This window comes from Thunnus maccoyii, chromosome 4 (genome assembly GCF_910596095.1).
Source record: "Thunnus maccoyii chromosome 4, fThuMac1.1, whole genome shotgun sequence".
NCBI lineage: Eukaryota > Metazoa > Chordata > Actinopteri > Scombriformes > Scombridae > Thunnus > Thunnus maccoyii.
The window spans coordinates 6,280,503-6,298,872 of record NC_056536.1 but is presented as its reverse complement, the minus strand read 5'-3'; the positions used below and the strand labels follow the sequence as shown (position 1 = coordinate 6,298,872).

Genomic DNA, 18,370 nt, shown 5'->3' with positions numbered 1-18,370 from the left:
ACCATCTCACGCAGTCCCCATCAGCAGATTGAGTTTGATAAATTGGCATGGAACTGCAGATGTTCAACTTTTCATACTTTTTAGCACTTTTACACCTTAGTGAATTCAAATTGAAGAAGTGAATTCAAATTGCAACTTTAGAAAACAAACAGCAAAAATATGATTTAAATATCTTTTTCTTTGCAAGATGCTCATATTAATATTAAAAATGTTAAATTACAGCATATTTCAGAAGTGCAGAATGTCCTACCATAGAGGATAAAGCATACTCAAAACTATGCATGTGTATGTGTACACATGTATATTAAATAGCATCTTATGACTTTGTGTTGTACATACATATTGTTGTATGTCAGCTGTATGTCATGTTAACAAATCTGTTTTAGCAGTAAAAGTGGCAATATCACCATTACTTGAATTCTTGAATATACTGTATAAAGGGAAACAGGGTAATAAAACACACACACACACACACACACACACACACACACACACACACACACACACACACACACACACACACACACACACATGAACATGTACAGTTACTTTGAAAACTAAGAGAGAGAGACGCAAACAGTTACTAACAAACAAATGGATTAAGTTGTCGTCATCTCTGGCTCCACCTTGTGTACTTGGGGGTCAGTTCATCCAAATCCAAATGGTTAAAACAAACAAACAAACAAACAAACAAACAAACAAACAAACAAACAAACAAACAAACAAACAAACAAACAAACAAAATCACTAACTTATCTCTTGTGGAAACTAGCTAATCAGATAGTTTTGGTTTTACATAAGCAACTTTTGAGATATCCATCCCTCAGATTCACCATTCAAATGATATTGAATTTTTTCAAATGAATTTGAATTATTTATACTATGACCATAGCATTAAATAAAAATGACTCATAGCCAGTGTTTTACCTCTGATCATACATGTTGCTGTACCATGTGAATTTTACCCATATTTATACATATCAGACCAAATAATAAAGATGCTTCATTCTGAATTAATACCATTTATTACCACAAGTGTCTTAATTTCAATTATTTAAATAATTTTAATTGAATGTTAATATTTCAATATGATATAACAACACACTAGTCTAACAAGTTATCAAACACTGGCCTCACTCCTTGCAACCTATTTAGTGATCACAAATTGACTTACTTGACTAAAAGTATAGTAAGTGCAGTATTAAAAGTATCATGTATTTAAGTATGAAAAAAAAGGTTCTCATCATACAATTGGTCCCTTTTGGTGTCTTCAAGTCTGTCACTATTTTCTGGCCATATATTTTTCATCATCATCATCATCATCATCATCATCATCATCATCATCATCATCATCATCATCATCATCATCCCTGCAATGAACCTTTAATGAAGCCTGTAATGTTCAGTTTTTGCTGAAAATGTTGTAAGTGTTGATTCAAACACAGTTTGTGGTGCTGTTGGATTGTTTTTGCATTACAGCTTACTGAGAGTTGTTTCTTCTAATATTTAGTCTCCCATCATTGGTGTCTATACACATCACACATCTGCAACAATAAAAGACACAGTTTAGGATGTTACTTCAAGACAAGGAATACGTCACTAAATCCATTTCCAATTCCCCCAACTCACTGATATCACCAATACCCCCTTTAAATTCCTCATTAGAAATACAGGCTTTTCCCACACTTAATGAAAATGTACCAGACACACTCTGTATTAATGCTTGACTGAAGCTACAGTAAAATATTTTAATTATTTGAAAAGGATTGCAGATAAATTTAGCTGGGAGTTTGGTATATGTGGGCCTCTCTCCTATTTAATTTTCACTCTGATATCACATAATGTGTATGTGCCGAATAAAATGACAAATTAAAAATCTTGAAAAATATAAAATATAATGGCAGGCCTTGTTTGTGATTTACTGTCAAAGAAAATCTAGCGGCATGCTAAAGGCAGCATATGTCACTCACTTATTTACACAGAAAATTTCATTTAATGGCGTATCATAATTACGTAATTAATCTAAAATCACTTGTCACACCTTGATTGCACACAGCTGACTCCATTAAATGAATTATGTGACTTCTAATGTTGCAATACAGTAAAATCAACATTTAAAAAAAAAAAAAAAAAGTATCTATAAATAATCCACAGCAGACGAATCCACTTTAGGTTGTTCATTCTTCAACCACCAGGTGGCACTTAAAGCTGCCAACTCATTACTGTCATGGAGGCTCCAATCATCTTGTACCAAATGAGACAGAAACCTTAAATTCACATGATCTAGTGCACCTACATGTAAGTGTGACAAAGCAAACAAAGCTGTGAAATCAGTTAATGTGAGTTCCTCATTATAAATGTAGATAACTGCATAACATCACAGTAAAGCCAGAGTTGATCTCTTAGTGGAATAAAATGAAAATGCTAATCTTGCTGTACAAATTCATCAACCAATAATGTGTGCAAAGCAGTGAACACCAGGACACAGGATTTTTCCCCAAAACAGTTTTTGTTTATTTTGATATGAAGCAACTTTCAGTGCATTGTTAATCATCAAAAGCAATGCAATAATAATGGATCCCACAGCTCAAACAGCAGTTATATATAAAAGTTAGAATTAGCATTGTCAAACAATTCACCACAGTTTTTACAGAATTACAGAATCAATGCTGAATAATATTGATATTAACATACATTGGACTTGACTAGACAAGATAGCAGGAGTGTTACTATTCGTGAACAAATTATTTGATTGTGAAACCAAATAGGAGATATTGCATTGAGGAAAATTTAAACTATATTTCTGTAGGACTGATCATGATGGCTAAGCATAGGTTATTGTTAAAGCTATGTCAAATTAGTGTAAACCAACTGAAGATATATCAGCAAGGCAGTAAAGAATGATGTTCTCCATTATTCATGGTGCTCTGTGATCATCTATAAAAAATTTTCTTGTCATTGTTTTAATGACTTACCTCTTTGAGTCTGTGCCATCACCTCAATAAACAAGTGCTATAAGTGCTCTATAATTAATTGTTGTGTGCCTCCCACAAACAGGTTTTATAGTAATCTCAAATGAACCTTTGCAAAGCCCTCATCAAATGCTCTCTTTTGTTACTCTAAAGTACAGCTACTGTGTGCTGAACTGGAAGATACTGGACGTTATATCTTTCAGCCCAGTTCTCAGAGCCTGAGCATCAACATTCCTCAGTGTGCCTCAGTATGGAATCCAAAAGATCACAAACAACAACAAAATACATATAATCTGCAGTTCAGTCTTTATAGAAACAGATCTGACTTGCTCATCTGTGTGGTGGCCACCAGCAGAACTGTTTCCTATGCACTTCAGTCTGGACAAACCTGTTGGGCAGGAGCTGCGCCCAGTGATCAGAGTGAGATTTGTCAATGTCTACAACTGTCATTGTGATTAAATTCACCTTTGTTGAATCATTAATACCAATATTATCAGTATAACCCTGTATTTACCTGATTAGTGATTGTATTTTCATTGCTAAAGTGCAAAAGATCATACTAACATAACTTCAGTAAATATGCATTGAAATACCATTAACTTCATCACAATGACAACATTTTATAATAAGGAAGTCAGACTTGTTACACTCTACAAATTGAATCCTAGGAAACTACAAAGTGTTGCATGCTTTTGACAGACATTTGCTTTGGTTGATCATAGTGGAGAAATTTCCTTGTTACACAATATTGAAGTTTCCATCAAAAGTCCATCAAAAATCTATTCTACAGTATTGAACTGAGGAGTTAAAAAAAGATTCAGGTGTTGGATTTTCACTGTATTTGTCCACATTTGAATAATATCACATCATTTCAAGGACAGAGGAACGAAATGTGTAAAGATCCAAGAGGAAAAGGATTCCAGGACTAATATTTTGCTGTGATCTGTGAGTTGTTTCGTAAATAATGAACCAACCAGACACTGGTGAGTGTCATGGTTGTGTGTACAGGGCAAACGGGAGGAGGACTCAAAATGCAGACACCAAAGACAAAAGGACATATTTGGGAAAAAGGGCTTTAATAATCAAAATCTGAAACAACAGGCTTACAGGTGGCAAAGGCAGTCCAAAACAGGCAAAGAAGTCCAAAAGGGCAAGGCAGGCAGGTCAAAACCACGTTTTGACCTTCTGCCTACCAAGTAACAACAGGAACAGGTAACAGATAAGAAACAGGAGGATACATGGTGGCTGTAGCGCAAGTCTACAACAAAGCAACATAGACAAACTGGCAGAGAATGAATTACAGAGGACTGGTATATGTAGTACTGGGACTGATGGGGTAATGAGCCGCAAGTGAAGACAATTGGGGAGTGGCAACAGGTGAGCAGGTGGATGTACTGGGAACCAGGAAGGAAAGTCCAGGGGCATCTGGTGGACAGGTTAAAAGTTATTTCACAGGAATTTACCGTATTATTTTACAGGGTTTTTTCTGTATTATTAGTAGAAACTAATTAATCTGTAAATTAATATAATGGAATATTATAGTTTTTTAACAGGATTTTTCAATTACTTAATGGTCTTGAATGTTACGTTACATTAAATTCTATGTAAAAATACAAATAATACACATTCTATTACTGAATGTAAAATTAAGAATAGCAAACCAAATCTACTCAACAGTAACATGTTCCATCTTTGGTTAGAGCATGTCTCAGGTTAAAAAAATGAATATATTCCTGCACTACCTTCTAACCTTTGTATCCAGGCAGGCATGTGGCCTGTTTGCAATAAGGTGGTTGACTAAAAACATATATACAACTAACTGCATCATTGTTTTATGTCCCAGAGAACCACATGCTAGAGGATGTGAATAAGTGTCATCACTTTGCGGGAAAAAGATGTTGATGGTTTGAATTGTACTGGTGGGGCTATTTGAAGCCATGCTGCCAGAGTTTTCCACCCGGTCACTTCTGAAATGGATAATTATGAACCTGGAGTCTACACAGAGAAGGTACTGGAGGCCACCAAGCTCCTCACCAACACAGGTACCACACAAACATTGTAATGAAACCAAGAACAGTAATGTGTTTGTTTCTGCCAAAAAACTGTACACTTACATGCAAGTGATTTGACTAGTTGTTGAGTATTCAGTTGTTGTTGTTGTTAATTGAAACTCACTGTAGTCCTCACTGTTAGTAGTCAGTTACACAATAGTGTGTCAAGTAGTATGTCGTACATTTTGCTGTTTATGGTAAAAATCTGTAAGTATGCCACTTGTGAAAAGTTCAAATTAACAGTAATACACAAGTTACTGTTAATTTACACTGCTTGTAACAGTATTTTGCTGTAAAAGTAGAAAATAACAGTTTTATTCTCTATTTATAAAGGCATCTACAAACTGAATTTCAGCATGACACTGATTTCCGTTCCTGCAGTATAATCGTAAGTATAATGGCATATCCTGGGGTCGTGCGGTGTATGGGGCACAGGAACTTGCTCTTAAAAACAGTATCTTTTTCATTTTATAGTTCTTTACATAGGTCTAGAATGGCAAATTCTGGGGTTGTGCGGTGTATGGAACACAGAATCTTGCCTTTTTAACAATTAGTTTTCTACAAAATCTTAATCTACAAATTAGGCTCTCTCAGTTAGTATGCATTTCCTGGAGTCGTGCAGTGTACGGGGCACAGGAAATTGCCTTAAACACCACTACTTTTGCTTAGTTTTTAGCTTAAAAACAGCAATTCCCGGGCTCATGCGGTGTATGGAACACAGGCGACATAGGCTCCACAACCTGGTTTTAAAAGTCACGAGACCTAGGATCTTCAGACCTGACTGGCCAGGGTAGGGCAACCTAGCGGTGTTAACAAATAGCCTCTGGAGGTCAGGTGGTAAGCATGCGGCCCCCCTGTGTCCCGACTATAGGGCAGCACCCAGGGTGTGGTGGTCCAGGGCGGCAGGACCTTGAACGTGGCCCAGTCTTCTATGAGGGTTAGCCTCACTCCTACAACAGCCCACAATGCACCACACACAACGCATCTGACCTTGGCCCCCAAACAATCGGTCTCCTTCAAATTTTCTCACAACCCCCAAATTCTCCATCCCCTAGTCCAGCTTAGGCGGCTAGGCCACGGATGCACCGGAACCTAGGACAACCCTACGGACCATAGAAGCTGAAGAAACTCTGGAGGACAAGTCAACCACAGCCTGGAAGGAGCCAATCTCTTAGACTTCCAAAATACCCAAGAAACCTTTAACTTACTTTTAGACCTACCTACTCTCACTCTAAGGCCTCAGCCCAAAATTTCCCACATGCACATGACTGTTAATTTACACTGCTTTTAGCAGAATTTTCACAAGTGGCATATTTACAGATTTTTATTGGAAACTGCAGAATGGATGACATACTAAACACACTATTGTGTAATTGCTACTAACAGTGAGGGCCACAGTGACATTCAATTAACAACAGCTACTAAATACCCTTGAAAGTCAAATCACTTGCATGTAAGTCTACAGACGGTCGAAGAGACAACAACAGCAACAACAACAGCAACAACAACAGCAACAACAACAACCCCTTCAAGCCTTACGCTATAAATATTGCTAGAATGTTAAATTTCTGAGATTTTATTTTTATTTTATAATGGTTGGACTGTAAAAATGTAGACAATGTCCAAAGTAAATATCCGTATTTTTAAAATAAATCTCTGTAGAATAACTAATAACTAATGGTTATTTGACGGAGTGTTTGAGAACTTTTGCTGCCAGACTTTTTACCATTTTTTTATGATTTTTTTCTTTTACAGCGTAGAGATAAGATAAAATGAATAATTCTTCTTTTGAATATATGACAGAATTTGTTGAAGGCACGACACACGCATCCATTCTCTACTGAATTATTCTCAATTTATACTGATGTGGTGATGATATAGATCACAGTGTGTGAATAGTGCAGCTTGTCTCAGACATAGGATCTAACACAGTGTAGCATGATATCTTCACCAGTAATCATTTCTGAATTAGACATCATCATCATACAATTTGTGCTGATTAACACCCTGTATTTTGGCATTCTATTGCTTCTTCATTAAAGACTCATCTTTTTTTGTCTTTTTTGTTGAGCTGAACCCTCCCTGATACAGAGGAACACAGCAGGATCAACAGGTGAAGTGAACACATACAATTTACTATTCTAGTGACCTGTCAATGCTCATTTTAATTTAATACACAATACAAGTCCACTCCGCATGAACGTGTGTGTTAACATGTAGACACAGTACATGCCATCACTGGAAATAAACATTTTCTGATATGCTTTTGTATTAGGCTATATTATATAAATGTATTGAATGTAATACCATCCAGTTGGAATGCCAACTTGCAGTGCATTATTAATCATCAAAAGCAATGCAATAATAATGGGTCCCACAGTTCATACAGCAACTATACATAAAAGTTAAAATTAGTATTGTCAAACAAATCACCACAGCATTTTCAGAATTAGAGAATCAATGCTGAGTAATATTGATATTAATATACATTAGACTAGACTAGACTAGATAGCAGGAGTGTTACTATTCAAATGTTAAACCAAAAGTGAACAAATTATTCGATCGTGAAACCAAATAGGAGATATTGCATTAAGTAAAGTAAGGAAATTTGTGTTTGGTAGAGTGAAGGGCAGTCATGGCAGGCCTCCTGGCAGGACCTGGGGGTACCAGAAGCTCAAAACAAGAGTCAATAGCAACAGCAGAATAAGCTGTTTGGCATTGGCAGAGACGATTTGGCAAATTTTTCATCAGCGCAACCCAGATACTCAGCTCTGCTGCTCATCCCACAAATGCATGTTCCTTACAAATGTGGCACCATTTAAAAGGGAAATAAACAGGCTTTCCAACGGTATAAGATTCATTGCCAAGAAACATTGTTACAACAAAGAAATAATCTACCAAACACAAATTTCCTTACTTTTTGTGCTATGTTTATATTTCTGTATTTCTCCATCTGTATGCGTTCATGTACCATCAATGCATGTTACTAACTTGGCTTCTTCCCCAGAGTTTTTTGTGCTTTCTCATCTCGTAGGAAACCCTGGGTTGCAGGCCGAGCCTTCCTATGTGAAAAGTGCCCTGAGATGACTTTTGTTGTGATTTGGCGCTATATAAATAAAAATTGATTGACTGATTGATTGACGGATCATGATGGCTTGTAGATATCAAAGCAGTTTTGTTAAGGCTAGGCTAATGAACCCACGAGTAAGACACCGAGGCAGGAGGCAGCGAGTGGGGTTGGAAAAGGATGTATTTACAAGGCGGTAAAACTGGGAGGCTGGGGCCAAGGTCTGGACCGGTACCTGGGGAACCTGGGGGCTTGGGCTCAGCATGAGGCTGGGTATAAGGGATGGAGCCGGGAGCCAGGCAGAGGGATGGGCTGAGCCGGCGAGGCAGGAGGACTGGAGACAGGGCTGGGGTCGGGCTGAGGTCTTCTGCAGGCACAGAGAAACAAAGTAGGCAATTGCTGGATACTGACAGAACAGTAACAAGTAGGCTGTAAGCGTGACTGACTGTAGGAACAGAGTCTGCAGTCTGGCGGTGAGCAGGAGGTTGCACCCAATATTTAAGCAGACCTCCTGATGAATGGCAGCTGTTCGCCCGACTCCCGCAAACCTGTCTCCACTCCTGCAATTAGAACCCACAGAGAGAAAGAGAGAGAGAGAGAGAGACACACACACACACACACACACACACACACACACACACACACACACACACACACACACACACACACACACACACCCACTAGGAGGAGGCAGAAGTGGAGGGCATGACAAGTTTAGGACAACATACAAAACAGATAATACAAACAGTGCTATCACATGCCCACATACTATACACCAAATCCAAGTGCTGCTCCAGTTGCAGTGACAGTCATCAGACAAACTGGCTCAGACCAGAGCCAAACATTGCTAAGCCGCAGCTCCATCTCCTTTCACTTTTATCAGTTGAGAATATGATTGATCCCAACATATGATAACAGTATCACTATAAAGTTGCACAATTCTCCTGTTAAAAACATGACAGTCTTTCAAAATAACAAGTTGTTTAACATGTGAGTTTGGCTTACCAGGATGTTGCATATGACTACTTCCAGTCGTCCCAGTAATGTCCAAAAAACTGCTCCAAATAAAAAATACTAATATATATATATACTTAAGTTGAATATAAACTCAAGTTAAAATTCTTAGAACACTGGCTCTTTATTGGCAATAACGGGCAGTACATTTACTGGATGCTGGTTGACTAAATGAAATACTTGAATTCAACAGAGATTTTAACACTTACAGGAAATGAAGGTTGAAGCTTAAGAGTTAACACGATCACTTCTCATCTCCCTTCCACCCTCACACTCCATAAATGTGTGTACCATTGGATAAAAAAGTATAGAATTTACCTGAATAAAAGTCAGGTTGAATCATCACATTGCTTAAGTAGGAAATAATGAGTGTAGCCTGTTAACATGCTTATATCAGCAAATGTAAAAACCAACAAAAGCCATTGTTCCTGTAACTTAAATCTGCTTACATTTGGTGAATGCACATATGATAAATGTGGTGTTTCTTGGGTAAATTTATTTATTTTGTATTTATTTTAATCTTACCTGCCTGCACAGTGTTTCTTGGCAGATGGATTAACTTGCAGTGTTTGAACACACCCTGTACCTGCAATGGAGATCAAGATGTTGGTGAATGTGACTCCACTGGAAACAGCATTCCTTGTTTTTATGTGTTCTTTGCATAGTGTCTTTGTCTAATAGGATTTGTCTTGATGTGTAGGCTTTGAACTTTATAGGGAAACCATCTATTTCTCTGTCAAGCATACAGTATATGTAGGTTGGAGCCAGGTTAAGTTAGTGTAAACCAAATAAATATATCATATCTACAAGACAGTAGGAAATGTATGTTCTTCATAATTCAACTTATTTACGTCGTTGGTGTTGATTTATATCATGAGCTGTACTAATTGCTGTACTAATTGTTTTAATGACTCCCTCTCATCACTTCAATCAACACTTAAATTCCTTGCAAGAATGCCGACATCAAAAGCTATCTTTTGTGTTTAGGTGCAGCCACTGTGCGCTGGTTACAGGAAGTTATGTTTCATGACAGCCCAGTTCTTGATCAACAAACACAGAACCTGAACATCAGCATTCCTTACTGTGCCAACAGAGACATTTATTTGAAAGTGTCAGTATGCAAATCAAAAGATCAAAAGGTTAAAGCTGCTTGAACATTGTGAAATATTGCAATAATACATTTGCAGTACATCAGAGTGTCATGTGTTTGGCTACTAAACACCTGGCCTATGGGAGGTAGTGTCAGCACACTAGGGATCCTCCTTCCATGTTGTTTCAGAGTCTCTAACTTTTCCTCCATGAAATCAGATGTCATGTAGGATTTTCAACAGCCATGAAAGGGTGGCAATTTTCATATTTCTTATTGTTGAAAAATCTCATGTGCAGAGACAAACCAACAATGAATTGATCTACTTACAAGTATTATGTGTGTATCCAAAGCCTGATATATCTTATTCCTCTGTGCCATAGACCTGTAGGCTACTACATTGTACATTGTAAATAACTTTAGTATAAAGTCAAATGGTTGTGATATGTAGCACAACAAGCCAGCGAAGCACTGTAAACAGAACCACGTTCCTTTTAAGGAACTACTCTCCAGAGACTGAATATCGCTGTTATTACTCTTTTGAGCCATTTCTAAACAAGCTACCGAGCCCAAACTCTCCATGGTGAAGGAACATGTCACCCAGTGTAGTGGTGTGGCTCACTGACATGTTTTTAATAGTTTTTTGAACAGCAATGAAGGTCTACGACACAGAGGAATAAGATACACACATAACACAAAAATAAAGAAAATATAGAAAATCGCAGCCTTATCCTTTAACAGTCATGAAGCTGCAATGGGGTAACAGTTGTTGTCTATGCACAGTGTTTTTTTTCTAATCCTATGTTGTGCTGTGTTCATAGGTGACCTCCAAAACATCACAGAAAGACAGCCTCATGGAGGATGACCTGCAGGATTTACAGCTGGGCTCAATTATTTGTATTAGATTTGTACTCTAATTAACCTTACTGTGACTATTCTGTGGCCTGGACAAATCTCTTCTTTCTGTTACTTTTCAGTAAATGTGTTTGTTGGATTTTTCTCAAAAATGTCTAACTCTTGGACCTTCCAGATACAGGTGTGATTCCTCTAGCTGATCTTCATTGAACTTATCTGACTTCTAATGGTGCATCATTGTAAATAACTTCCTCAGTCTGTAGCGATTTGTTTTAACATTGACAGGTTTTATATCAAAATATCATAATTGTAATTCAATAAAACCATCATCAAGGAACACAAGATTGTAATATGAGACTCTGCAAAAATTCATTTCTTTTTCTTTCCCAAACCTGAAGCCTATTTCAAAGACATTTGTTTGGAGGATTTCATAATTGTTATTCTCATAATTTAGTAGTTTGATAATAATTCAAACAATGAGATTTTTATTTTGTACTTCTTTTATTATTATACTATGTATACTGTTTGTTACTTTCCTTATCGTATTTTTTTTTATTCAGATTCAAGATTCAAGATTAATTTATTATTATCATTTTGCAACACAAGATTGTATAACAAAATGTAGTTTGTAGTTCCTTTATGCTGAAAAACCCCCCCAGAAATTATATAAATTGATTAATAAATAATAAGTCAGAGGAGTCTCACAACCTGAGGAAAGAAGAATGAACAGGCTGTGGCTGGGGGATATTGTGTTTTAGTATCCTTTAGTATCCTCACTTAAATAGAAATGTTAATAGACTACTGTCTTCCCCCACAGTAAATGACTGATTTTTGACTGTAAAATACAGAAGTCTTCTTCCAGTTGTTTATTCATCAACCACCAGGTGGCACCTCTCCAGTTGATCATCTGCCACCACAGTATTGTAATGAAGGCTTCAATCACTTTGTATGCATACCTGTATGATTTGCCTGTCTGTCATTTTGCTCATGATGTTACTCTGCTGTGTGTTCTGCTGTTACAGCACTTGAGAAAGGCTTTTTCTTTTCTTTCTTATTTTATTTTAACTACAAATTCTCAAGAACATTAAATAATATCCTTACAAACAAAAAAACAAGAAACAATACTTTCTGTTCAATCAGGGACAAGTGAATGATGGACATGTATAATGGAAATATAAAGTTTCAAATCTTAAGAGTGAAATTTGAAAGCACAGTGCTTCATAAACTTTTTTAGACTATGGCACTAGGGATGTGCAGAGAGCCCAGTATTTGTATCTATATTTGTTGAGACAGCAAAATTATTTATATTTGTGTTTGTATTCGAATAAAAGTGGAGATAGGTGTAAAAATCCAGTTTTTGTTTTTATTACACTTTTAATTTTAGGATATTAAAGTGTTAATGAATAAACTATCTTACGAAGGAGGTCCCCACATCGGGTCTCAAACTCCAGTCTCCCAGATCATAGACGACTGTGCTGACTACTGAGCTTAAACCAAACGCATTGCAAATGCACAGACAGGCCTCTACTTATTTATACACCCAGAACACAGAGACAACACAGCATGTAATGTGTAGAGAAGAACTTAAATGGTGATTCTTGCTTTGCACTTTTCATTTATTGCCTATTTTTACAACCTAACTTTGTGGGAAGGAGAAGGGGAACAACAGGTTATGGAGAGTCCCTTGACAGGACTTTGCTTGTGTCAGCAGCTCAGCTTTACCTCTGGGGAACACCCCAAACTCCAGGAGTGATGTCCAAATAAGGAAATGTGCGTCATATAGCAGGTGGATGTGACTCCCCTCATTGAGACCTGCTGATAGACCTAACAGCGGAGCAGAGGAGAAAAACTGAGATAGCAATGTAATCGACGTGCATGCTGGTATTTGACATGTTTTTTCTTCTTCCTGAAAACAAATAATTTTTAAAACATTTGTACGAAGTAAATGTTTGTAAAAAAAAAAAAACGCTATTTGTGCTTTGCCGAATAACATATTTGGATTCGGGCACACTACTACATTGCACACCATTAAAGGAAATTTTTTTGTCATGGCACCCTGAGCCACCAGACCCCCAATATAACTTGCACCTCTATGTACGCAGAAGCTTATTGGTTTTAATAATTTTATATAATCCGCTAAGCAGTGAATACAGGAAGAATTTTCACACCAAAATAATCCTAATTATTATTTGACCACAGCAGGAACAATGCATAAAGTGTACATGTTAAAAGTATAAAACAGCATATATTGTTTTACATATGGCAATATAATTCATAGCAGAATGTCATGAATTTACACAACACAGTCTCACATCAGAATGTAAACTGGGTTGGCAGGCTAATAGAAAAGAATAGGCCAAAAAAAACCAAACAAACAAACAAAAAAAACATAGGTATGTCACAATTTTAGAGCCGTTATCGTGAAACTAATACATTTTGCACTGTGGATCAATGTAGCTATTATACATTTTGATGTGAGACTGGGTTGATTTAACAATGTTCAAAGAGATCATAGCTGCACATAAATCTATGAACTAATAGCCAGAGAGCCACATCACACCAATACGAATTATGGAAGGTCTAAAACACTACAGTGAATGTGCGCAGACAGTAGCAGACCGTGAGAACACCTTGCACTTTTTACTTCCTTTTTTTCCTTTGTTGATATATTTTGTTATAAAAGTTTAAAGACTGATAAGAGTGAAAATCCACAATTATGTAATGATAATATTGGTTATGAAGCTTCTTTGTGCCTATATGGTCCATAGATGTAGGCCTACGTACCATTGGATTAAATATGATTAATTTACGTGAAGAAAAAAGAATTAGAGTCCTCACACAACTGGAATGAAGAATGAAGTAGAAAAGGAAGAGTAAAGCCTGTTTACATGCTGTATATTAGCAATTGTAAACTAAAACTGAGGACATTGTTTGTATAATAAGTTAAATCTACTGATGTTTGGTGGATGTACTGTATTTCTGGAAAATGTGATGTTTCTGGGCTAAATTAAGTAAAGATTCTTTATCTTATCTGTTCAAAAACTGACTCACTGAACCCTCCTCCATGGCAGACAGATCAAGCTGTGGTGGTTGAACACAGTCTGTAGCTGTAATGAAGATGAAAATGTTGGTGAATCTTTCTCCTGAATTCTTTCTAAGCATAGGACATGTTGGTTAACACTATGTCAAATTAGTGTGAACCAATTGAAGATATCATATCAACAAGGTGGTAAAGCATGATGTTCTCCATTATTCATGGTGCTCTGTGATCACCTATAAAAAATTTTCTTGTTGTTTTAGTGACTTACCTCTTTGAGTCTGTGCCATCACCTCAATCAACAAGTGCTATAAGTGCTCTATAATTAATTGCTGTCTCACACAGAAACAGGTTTTATAGTAATCTCAAATGAACCTTTGCAAAGCCCTCATCAAAAGTTCTCTTTTGTTACTCTAAAGTACAGCTTCTGCGTGCTGAACTGGAAGTTATATCTTTCAACCCAGTTCTCAGAACCTGAGCATCAACATTCCTTACTGTGCCTCAGTATGGAATCCAAAAGATCACAAACAATTAAAAAAACACGTAATCTGCAGTTCAGTCTTTGTAGAAACAGATCAGACTTGCTCACTTGTGTGGTGGCCACCAGCAGAACTGTTTCAATTTGGACACACTCTTTGATCAGGGTGAGATTTGTCAATGTCTACAACTGTTATTGTGAATAAATTCACCTTTGTTGAATCATTAGTACCAATATTATCAGTATAACCCTGTATTTATTTGATTAGTGGCTGTATTCATTGAAAACGTCTATAAAGAGCAAAAAATCATACACTTAACTACAAACATAACTTCAACAAATATGCATTAAAATAGCATTAGCCTTATCACAATTACAACAGTTTATAATAAAGAAGTCAGACTTGTTACAGCCTACAAATTGAACCCTAAGAAACTACAAAGTGTTATATGCTCTTGACAGACAGTTGCCTTGGTTGATGGAGGGCATTTGAAAATTGTGTCTCCAGTAAGGTCCTGGATATTGAAAATAAGTGAAATATTTTGATAAAACCTCTGGTATCAGGAGGAATAAGTGGTATCCTAAATGTCCCTCTCAAGCTCCAGTGGAAGTTTATAAATGTGTTTCCACATAAAAGGTTGGATGTGTTTATTAATTATTTTTTAATGACATATAGTAAAATGAGCCTACAGACAACATGTATTTCTTTACTCCAATCAATATTTCAGAGGCTGGGACGCACATAAGTACAGATAATAAGCTTCTTCAGCTGCTTCTTCATTATGGATGTTTATTTTCCTAGAGTTAAAACAATGCCTTTAACTATGTGTATTTATCTATGAAGGGAACAAGGAAGGACATTGTACACTAAAGGACACCAGCTACCCCACATAGCATGTCTTGTTTTATTCATAATATCTCAATGTCCATTAGTGGTAGAGATCTCAAATATTGGCACAAAATTAATAAAAGACTGTATTTGAATAAAAAAATAATGATTGATACCATATGGATGCAAAAAATGGGTTCATAATGCCCTCAAAATGACTCTTGTTTAGGAATTTTGCACTTTTTTTCTCCAAATCTGGGGCCTGATAGAAAATCAATAGGCATGTAGTACTTTTGATGGTTCGGTCATACTGAGAACATGTTTGTCTTCGATCCTACAAAGTTTGATGAGGCTAGGAATAATACTTTTCAAGATATTAATGTCAAACATGGCTTCCCAGATAATACCTTTTTGAGAGTTTAAAAATTAAAAAATATCAAGGGCCAAAAAACAAAATCTGAGATCATGCTGCACTTTCCTGGATTCTGTCTGATTTGATACAGAATAACCCACATGTTGTATGCAGTATGTTTACATTTAAAACAAATATACATATACAAAAACCTAATTGAAATGCCATCCATTTTAAAGATTATATGAACCCACGTTTGTATTGGCCATGTAATATCCATCACAGTAATATCCATTGGACAGTGAATGTGATGCTGACTTTGCTAAACAATAAGAGTTCTGTTTTATAGCTCATTCTAACTTATATTAAATGCAAAACACACTTTACTCCCTAACATAAGGAGTAAAACCATGATGTCTAAAGCAACATATTCCTTTGGCATTTAGCTTAAAATAACATGAACTATGTGAGTTTACATTCTGGACACAGAGGTAACTTGTACATATTCTTGCCAAAGTCCGCCCAGCATGGTGGCTAATTAGCAATTAGCTTAACTCATGATTAGCGATTAGCATGCTAATAAACATTAATTTGGTCATTAAGACTTTACCATAAGGCAGGTAACACATTTCCCTAAGACAGACAGATGTTACACATCTTAAATATGAATGTCTATGACTTTGTCTATGACTATTTAAAAACGACAATAGTCTCAAAACCAAATTTGCCACCTGACTTAAATTACATTTAGGATAGGATTTCATTTATGTTCAATGATGTTAGCTGAGCTGACACATCACATAATAAGACAAAGTTACAAAAGAAAATTCTACATTACTAACTAGTTAAATATCTGTTTCATACCTCTGATCTGTTATTCCCTAATCTGTTAACACAGCCAACGGCGAGTGACAGAAGCACCGTTGCTGAATGCACAAACATGACTTTACTATAATTTAACCATTTACTCTTCCTCGGCCTGGTGGGTTGGTCAAATGGCTGTGATTGGCTGGATGGCTGTTCAATTAATCTAATTTGACCAATAGGTTTTTCATGTATGAGAAACTCAGTTTCGTTTCATCAATGACTTCCTCAGGAAAAAGTAGGGGGGTGGGATTATGTTTCTGTGAAAGTGCAGGTGTCGCAATACCTCTAACACCCACGGCTGTGACGCCCCTGTCCATTACATCCACTGGTTGACCCTTTCCTTTCTAGGAAAGTCCAATATGGCCAAACAGGTTAATTTCAACTTGTTTGACATACAGTCAGCCACCATTTTTGAATTTATAGTACACAGTTTTTTCCCCAATAAAAGAAAAGACTCTCATAACACAAACTCTGTCTAATCCAACCCCGGTCCTGCAACAAATTCTTACTTTGTGAAATTTGGGTAGATTGTGGATTTATTTATTAGTTTGTTTGCTTATAAGGGACTTTGCACATTACTCAACACTAATATTTTAACAACAATGTAAATGTAAATGTGCCAGGGTTAGCTCAACAGCTAATTTGAAACCACCATCATGATACAAATTGACAAATCGACAAATTGATTTAACACCTTGTGCATGGTAGAGTTGCAATAAAAATAAAATGAAAAAGAAATGGGCAACATGTATCACAACTCTTTGACCTAACAATTGTAAACAATCAGACAGGTATAAAACATTGTAAACAAGTTAGAGTCAATCAATAAAAAACATACTTTATGAGTACATATCTAAGTAGATTTTAGCCTGTATATAAAGATGGTCATAGCGAGGTGTGACGTCACCCATTGGTTTGCATTTGAGCCAGTTTGAAGCCCAGAGTTGCAGCTCATGATCAGTGCCATCGTTCCTGTTTGGAGCCAGGACCTTCCAAATAAGGAGCGTCTCAGACCAAAGCTAACATTAGCTCTTTTGGCTAAATTGTGCTAACAGGGCAGGTATCGCAATCAAGTAACTTAAACTTACCGAAATATTGCGACAATCGTCTGACTCTGTACAAATCCCGGAGCAGGGGAGAGCAGCAGGTGAGCAAATTGTCAGTCACAGCTGTCAATCAATGACCACATGGCAGACATCAAAGCTACTATAAGTCTTCTAATGAAGCAATAATTTCCAAAATGACCACCAGCACACTTATTAGAGGGTCCAAATCTAGCAACTGACACCATAATGACTCATAAAAAAAATGATTGACTTAGTATTTCTAGAGAGAAGGTGATGCTTTTTGAATAGGAGTCAATTGTAGCCAGCATCTAGTGTAAGCCATAGGTGACATTGCACTTAAAGATACTTCTGCATTGGCTTCAGCCTCAAGCCATGGTAATTGCCGCTCGATTTTAATCAGATTTTAAGTTTGATTTTAAAAATGTTTGCAGCACAGCTCCTCAATTTCCATAGACAGACTATTCCAAAGATCGCACAGTAAAAGCTGATATCCATGTTTCCTGTATCTATATGGGACAATACAGTCTCCTCTGGCAACTGAACTTGTTTTCCTGGAGGTCCTGTCCATGGGTTTAATGAAGAGGCTTAAAGTAGGAGGTGCTGTTCCATATTTACAAAATAACAAACAACATTTTACCAGGTACTATACCTGATATCCTTCTGTTTATATTGTATATTCTGGGTAAATGCATGC

General features: G+C 36.6%; 1 protein-coding gene across 7 annotated transcripts; it reads right to left on the bottom strand.

Moving 5' to 3' along the window:
- Positions 1-4,051: 4,051 nt before the first annotated feature.
- Positions 4,052-16,702, bottom strand: LOC121895013 (merozoite surface protein CMZ-8-like). Of its 7 annotated transcripts, XR_006095657.1 has the most exons (6): positions 16,607-16,702; positions 14,098-14,153; positions 9,630-9,690; positions 8,537-9,454; positions 8,326-8,457; positions 4,052-4,397 (listed from the first exon to the last, which is right to left on the bottom strand). XR_006095657.1 is itself a non-coding variant. In XM_042407784.1 (4 exons), exons 1-4 carry the CDS (start codon positions 14,206-14,208, stop codon positions 4,270-4,272), a joined length of 477 nt encoding a protein of 158 aa, XP_042263718.1. In that variant the 5' UTR covers positions 14,209-16,595; the 3' UTR covers positions 4,052-4,269. The 7 variants fall into 7 exon arrangements, 2 of the variants coding, with proteins under 2 accessions (XP_042263718.1, XP_042263719.1); XR_006095655.1 differs by having other exon boundaries at positions 8,537-9,690; XR_006095658.1 differs by having other exon boundaries at positions 8,599-9,690.
- Positions 16,703-18,370: the final 1,668 nt, after the last annotated feature.

Coding starts and splice junctions, on each gene's coding strand:
- LOC121895013 (XM_042407784.1), bottom strand. CDS start 14,208: ATGCTTAGAAAGAATTCAGGAGAAAGATTCACCAACATTTTCATCTTC. Junction 9,691..14,097: donor CTGCCATGGAGGAGGGTTCA/GTGAGTCAGTTT, acceptor TCTCCATTGCAG/GTACAGGGTGTGTTCAAACA. Junction 8,458..9,629: donor AAGAAACACTGTGCAGGCAG/GTAAGATTAAAA, acceptor CTGTGCCTGCAG/AAGACCTCAGCCCGACCCCA.